Below are 7,454 nucleotides of genomic sequence, written 5' to 3' on the forward strand. Positions count from 1 at the left end.
TGGGACCTTAACGTGGTGTTACAGTTCCTTAAATCACATTGGTTTGAACCTCTTCAAACAGTTGACTTGAAATTTCTCACTTGGAAAGTGGTCATGTTATTGGCCTTGGCATCTGCGAAGCGGGTGTCCAAGTTAGGGGCTCTTGTGAGACAAGGCCCCATCTAATTTTCCATGTAGATGGAGCGGAATTGAGAACTCATCCTCAATTTCTACCCAAGGTGGTTTCGTCGTTTCACATGAACCAACCTATTGTGGTGCCTGTGGCTACGGATGTCTTGGTGGATTCCAAGTCCCTTGATGTGGTCAGGGCTTTGAAAATCTATGTAACCAGAACGGCTCATATTAGGAAAACAGAGGCACTGTTTGTCCTATATGCGGCCAACAAGATTGGCGCGCCTGCTTCAAAGCAGACTATTGCACGCTGGATCTGTAACACGATTCAGCAGGTTCATTCTACGGCTGGATTGCCGTTACCAAAATCGGTAAAGGTCCATTCCACTAGGAAGGTGGGTTCTTCTTGGGCGGCTGCCCGAGGTGTCTCGGCGTTACAGCTTTGCCGAGCATCTACTTGGTCGGGTTCAAACATTTTTGCAAAATTCTATAAGTTTGATACCCTGGCTGATGAGGACCTCATGTTTGCTCAATTGGTGCTGCAGGGTCATCCGCACTCTCCCGCCCGGTCTGGAGCTTTGATATAATCCCCATGGTCCTTACGGAGTCCCCAGCATCCTCTAGGACGTAAGAGAAAATAAGATTTTAAACCTACCGGTAAATCTTTTTCTCCTAGTCCGTAGGGGATGCTGGGCGCCCGTCCCAGTGCGGACTGAAATCTGCAATGATTGTACATAGTTATTGATAAGGTTACACAAGGGTTGTGTTACAGTTGAGATTAGGCTGTTGCTGATTTTTGTTGTTCATACTGTTAACTGGTTTATTTATATACCATGTTGTACGGTGTGTTTGTGGTGTGAGCTGGTATGTGTCTCACCCTTAATTAACAAAATGCTTTTCCTCGTAATGTCCGTCTCCTCTGGGCACAGTTCCTATAACTGGAGTCTGGAGGAGGGGCATAGAGGGAGGAACTAGTTCACGCCCATTTAAAGTCTTAAAGTGCCCATGTCTCCTGCGGAGCCCGTCTATACCCATGGTCCTTACGTAGTCCCCAGCATCCTCTACGGACTAGGAGAAAAAGATTTACCGGTAGGTTTAAAATCTTATTTTCACAGTGTGTCGGGGAACGGAGCCTAGCTCTGCCCTTGACACCTGAAAAGCCCCATCCGTGAGCTCTGATTGGCCCGCAGTCCGTGGTACACAAAAGCTGGTATGACCATCGATGGGTGAAACCATCAATTGTTTCCTTCCAGATGGTTTCACACCATTGAGGATATCCATCAATGGTAACCATCAATGGCTAATCCACTGATGGCCATCCATACTCTGCGCTCACTCATAGCCTACAGCCCGGGAAAATCATCCTGGCTGCAGCAGTGCTTTAATATCTACCTCGCTCCACAGGGAGCCAGCTTTCCCCCCATGTGTGGCACTCAGCCCTCCAGTGCTGCGAAGTTGGGAGCTAGGCTTCCGATCCCCAGCGGTTGGCATGCGGTCCTGCAGCCTGGGACTACGTCCTGTCCGCAGCAGTACTTTGACTTTTAACACGCAGTGTGGCTGCGGCCTCTGGCAAGGTCTTAGCTGTGGTGCATCAGACAGTTTTTAAAAGTACATCATGCTTGCCTACTCTCCTGGAATGGTCTGGATGCTCCCTTAAATCGTGTGGCGCTCCCGGCTACCAAAAGAGTGGTCAAGTCTCCTGGCCGGACGCAATCCCCTGGAGTGATCATGGTCTAGGGGGGTGACTTAATTTGCTCTGAATCACGTCATCATGGCCCCTCTCCCTGCCTCATAATGCCGGTAATATAGGCATTGTGTAGCGGGGGACGGGATTACGTGATGCGGTCACGCAACCTGCTCCTCCCCTATTTGGCATCCTACCACGCCTCTCTTATGCCGTGCCACTCCCCTGCTTTGTTGACCTGGCTGACCCCTCCCCGAGAGGGCAGCCAGAATGATGCTATGAATAAAATACAACAAAAAACATGCTATGAATGAAATACAACAAAAAACAAAAAAATACAACAAAAACATTGGTGTATATGAATTTGTCGCCAATAGGTCAGTTGAAATATGGCTCCACAGCATGGGGGTTAACCCCTGCCGTGCTGTGGCCGCCATCAGCCACGTGGGTCGGGGCCCGGTCACACTCCCCATAGGGAGTTATTGGCTGGTGACTACACTGATCATCAAACAATAATTTCTAAGAGGGGCGATTAAATTACACTTGAGGTACCGCCGGAGCTTTGCATATGTGACCTGTGTACATAATAGCAATTAAGGAAATGTATACTCGTTTCCGCTTTTATCTATATGGGCTGCAATCAGAAATGAGCGAGAGATCTGTTGCGAACCGTGTCGGCAAAACATAGTTTGTAATTGAAATGACCCCTCCAATGTACAGTAGGTCTCTGCATGAGGAAGATTGGGCACATCCTTCATCTCCAAGCATATGCATTTTCTATAGTGCAAGGCTGAATTCCGGCAAAGTCCTCACGCAGGACTCTGACACCTTTATGCTCCAGGAAACCTAAAATATCTATCAAGTCCAGTCTTCAATAAATAAAATATCTCAAACCTGCATATTCTGTTTGGTATTTGGAGGTGAGGACTGTTTCCACATAGCAGGGAGTAAAGCTTTAGCTTCATTAAATGGATTTTTAAGCATGGTCTGCATCATCTATCAACAGCATTTACTATTAGTACCACACTGTTTAGCTAATTGGACTGCCATTATTTAAATTACCCAATCTAATAGTCACCTATTACTTTTTGTGATGAACTTTGTGATTTGCTTTGAAGATTTTGTTAAATTGTAGTCATTTATTTTTTCTCTTTAAGGTCTTCATGCAAAATGAATATAATTAGAGAAAACAAGGACCTGGCCTGTTTCTATACAACAAAGCATTCCTGGAGGGGAAAGTAAGTTAATTTCATAATGCTTATATCTACAGAAAAGTATAATTTTGCATCGTTAAGCTTTTTCATATGTATCAGAATTGTATGTATGTGTATTGGTTTCCATTTGTGTTCACAAGATGTTTCTTAAATTGAATGTGTGTCATTTAAGGCATGAAAATTATGGTACATTAAGGTCAACATATTTTTATGGATCAGTAGTAGCCTTGCTTATCATTCATGTATTGAATTCTAGCTGTTCTTCGCACGGGAGTTTCTGATTTTCACGGTTGTACATATAAATGAGTGTTAAAAATTTGGTAAATCTATACAGTTAAAATTTGATTACTTAATGTAAGTAAATATGAATACATGGTTCTTGGCGTTACCCAAGAAGCACCCGTAGCGGTGAAAAAGTGACAGGACCATTTTTGTAGTACATTAAATTCAACACACTGGAGATGCAATCCAAATTTTGAGCCAATCGTCCATTTGGGTGTTATCTTTCACGCAACGTAAGACATGCATTGGTAATGACATTATTATGTGAACCCGTTTTTCATCCTCTTAGGGGAGGTTTCTGAAAATTCTAATTACGTAGTTTTCCTTTTTCCCACCTGAAGAATACCTATGTTAAATTTCAGCTTCCCAACATATCGAGAAGTAAGACAATTAGTGATGAGCCAGTCAGTCAGTGAGGGCTTTCATGTAGATGTGTGTGTGTGTGTGTGTGTGTGTGTGTGTGTGTGTGTATGTATGTGCGTATGTATGTGTGTATAAAATAAAATAGTTGTTTATGGCACTCACTGTTCCAATCAAAATAGCCGGGGTGCCTTCCTTAGTAAATACATTCCACATCTGGGTTCCCTGGGGTACCTTTAGCTGTGTACTTCACTTGCTGAGAAAGAACCAAGCAGCTCTCCTCGGACTTTACAGCTTGGTGCATATATTCCAACAATGTAAACAGCAAATACAATCAATTAACAGCCAGTGTGATAACTCCCACTGCCTGTTATGGCGGCATAGCACCTAAAAAAACACCTAAGTGGTGTTGAAACGTCGGTGAATTGCACTATGCACTTTAATTGATTGTGTTTGCTGTTTACATTGTTGGTTTTGATTAATTATTTGGCCTATATTTTCTATGTTGTGGTATACATAATTGTTACGGGTTGCGAAACATAAGCAACAAAATAAAAACATAAGTACTTTGTAGTATATATGGATTCTTTTACAGTGTCTCAGTGCTCTATTCTAGAACTCTCAAACTATATACAGGTTGAGTATCCCATATCCAAAATGCTTGGGACCAGAGGTATTTTGGATATCGGATTATTCCGTATTTTGGAATAATTGCATAACATAATGAGATATCATGGTGATGGGACCCAAGTCTACTCACAAAATGCATTTAAGTTTCATATACCCCTTATACACACAGCCTGAAGGGTAATTTTTGCCAATATTTTTAATAACTTTGTACATTAAACAAAGTGTGTGTACATTCACACAATTCATTTATGTTCCATATACACCTTATACACACAGCCTGAATGTCATTTAATATAATATATTTAATAACTTTGTGTATTAAACAAAGTTTGTGTACAATGAGCCATCATAAAACAAAGTTTTCACTATCTCAGTCCTACTCCAAAAATTCCGTATTTCGGAATATTCCGTATTTCAGAATATTTGGATATGGGATACTCAACCTGTATCTATTTTTACATAGATTTTGCAGTTTTTTCCATACATACAATTCCCTTAATGTTCGAGTCTCTTACTTTTGTAGCAGTCCATTACTGCATGGGGCATCCTAGTTGTTCTTGTCTATGTAATGGGATATTTAATAAGTGCTTGTGCATAGCAGAATACAGCTAGTAAGAAGTGCTTAATTTGATAATTATTATAAAGCCAAACTTTCTTTTCTCATGCATTGTCCAAAGCTTACAACTATGATTGATTGTTATATTATTAATGTATTTATAAAATGTAGATTACTTTCAGTCATTAAAAGAAACACACATCACTGTTCTAACATGAATTGCTAAACTCCCAGTCTGTCGTCACGCAACCCTCAAGCAGCCACCCCCAACCCAACCCAACCCCACCCTGCCCCTACACACCCCAATGGAGCATCCTTATTTTTCTGTTTAAAAACACCATTACAATACAGGATGACTAAATAAGACTTAAAAATGACTAACGTTTAATTATGCTTAACTAGGTTATTTACATAAAGCTGTAGCCATGCTTATATTGCTGTGATGCTGCATGGCGCACTGGGCTGTGACTATTTGCAGCCCGGCATACCATGCAGCAAGCTGTGTTGCAGCATGCCAAATCGCAGCAAAGATGAGCATGTCTACATCTGTATACCTCTCTCATTAGTTTTTAGTCCAGCTATTTTTATACATACTGTTCCCAATCAGGGCACCTGCAGATTTCATCCAGTCTGGAGAAGTATATAGTTGTGCACTATATGTATGGTTTTACTCTGTCTGGATGCTGGAAGTAAGCAGGGGGGTAGTGTAATGCTCTTCCTTACATGAATCCTGTAAATCCATGCCACATTTACTATGAGCTGCCGCTGGTCATGCCATATTTACTGTGAGCTGCTGCTAGGCATGCCACATTTACTGGGAGCTGCCGCGGGGCATGCCACATTTACTGGGAGCTGCCGCGGGGCATGCCACATTTACTGGGAGCTGCCACTGGGCATGCCACATTTACTAGGAGCTGCCGCTGGTCACGCTATATTTACTGTGAACTGCTGCTGGGCATGCCACATTTACTGGGAGCTGCTGCGGGGCATGCCACATTTACTGGGAGCTGCTGCGGGGCATGCCACATTTACTGGGAGCTGCCGCGGGGCATGCCACATTTACTGTGAGCTGCCGCTGGTCATGCCATATTTACTGTGAGCTGCTGCTGGGCATGCCACATTTACTTGGAGCTGCCGCTGGGCATGCCACATTTACTTGGAGCTGCCGCGAGGCATGCCACATTTACTGGGAGCTGCCACTGGGCATGCCACATTTACTGGGAGCTGCCACTGGGCATGCCACATTTACTGGGAGCTGCCGCTGGGCATGCCACATTTACTGGGAGCTGCTGCTGGGCATGCCACATTTATAGGGAGCCGATTCTGGGCGTGCCACGTTTATAGGGAGCTAATGTTCCGCATTTGTATAAGTACAGATATAAGTACTTAACCAATTTATTTCCAGTCAGGAGAGGATAGTGTCTGAATTATCAGAGGTTAACCTGTCACTTAACATTGCTGAACTTCACAGAGAGCAATAGGAGAAAAGGAGAGATGGATATTTTGACTCTTAACTGCACATCACACTGCGCAGTGTGCACAGCATGGGGCAGGGGGAGCCGGGAGGAAGGAGCTGGGCAGCGTCTGAGTCTCCTGATGACGCTCAATACTGCCTGGCATTAAAAAACAAGGGGGTTTACTAATCCTGAAATCCCTGGGATTGAAAGCTCCAATCCTGGGATTGAATCCCGGCCAATTTTAGGCCTAAATCCCGGGATCCCACCAATCCTGGGATTGGCTACCATAGTCCAAATTCCGCCAGCTTCCGGAACGTCCACTTGGCACAGCGTGCTCGGGCGGAGATCTGAGGGGTCCTGGGGAATGGTAAGAGCTATAAATATTTGTTATGCACTGTTGCACTTTATGATTGTTGTATCCTGACAAAGGAAACGAGATCCCCAAAACATTGAATAATTTGCTTCACTGATTCACTAAAGGGCCCCATACACTAAACCGATAATGCCCGATTTCAGCCCAATTCGGGCATTCGGCCCGATATATTGGGTGAAATCGGGCATTTTCAGTGTGCTTTTTTCCCGATTTGATGCGCGTTCCCATGTGCATCGCATCGGATCCCCCTAGATCCGACATATCACGAGTGCTGCACTCGTTATATGTCGGATCCCGCAGTAAATGGATGGGAAAGTAAAAGATACATCGTATGCAAACAATAACTGCATACGATATATCTAATACTATCCTGCCAACGGGGAGGATACCGGGAGGTTGGAGGAAATCTTATATGACATGCAAAGAGTCTCCGAGTGCCGCCTTCTGAAAGTTCTGTGAGTAAGGGGATACACCACGTGGTGGATGTATATCCACAGTAGGTTCGGCTGTCACCTAACAGATACTGGATAGTGTACCCTCACATAGTAATACATACATACAAATGTCCATGAGGTGCGGCAGTCCGGATTCTTGCAAAAATCACTCCTTAGACCAGCATATAGGTACAGCAACGTTTCAGTATTTTATTGTCCGCACTGTCATCAGGCTAAACAAACATGGGTTCAGTATGATTTACCGACGGACCCAATACCGGCGGTCATAATCCCGACAGCCATTGACCTACAGTGAAAATACCGATATTCATTATGCCTACATGTTCAAGATG

General features: G+C 43.8%; 1 protein-coding gene across 7 annotated transcripts in view; it reads left to right on the top strand.

Annotated features, from left to right (window-relative positions):
- Positions 1 to 7,454, top strand: part of DNAJC13 (DnaJ heat shock protein family (Hsp40) member C13) — a 554,470-nt gene that overhangs the window by 93,718 nt on the left and 453,298 nt on the right. For all 7 annotated transcript variants that reach the window (XR_010177689.1, XM_063922373.1, XM_063922368.1 and 4 more), the window contains exon 2: positions 2,953 to 3,033. Coding sequence is in view for 6 of the 7 variants with exons in the window: in XM_063922368.1 (XP_063778438.1) it covers positions 2,953 to 3,033 (81 nt within the window). In the remaining variant the exon portion in view is untranslated. The remainder of the gene's footprint in view (positions 1 to 2,952; positions 3,034 to 7,454) is intronic.

This window comes from Pseudophryne corroboree, chromosome 5 (genome assembly GCF_028390025.1).
Source record: "Pseudophryne corroboree isolate aPseCor3 chromosome 5, aPseCor3.hap2, whole genome shotgun sequence".
Lineage (NCBI taxonomy): Eukaryota > Metazoa > Chordata > Amphibia > Anura > Myobatrachidae > Pseudophryne > Pseudophryne corroboree.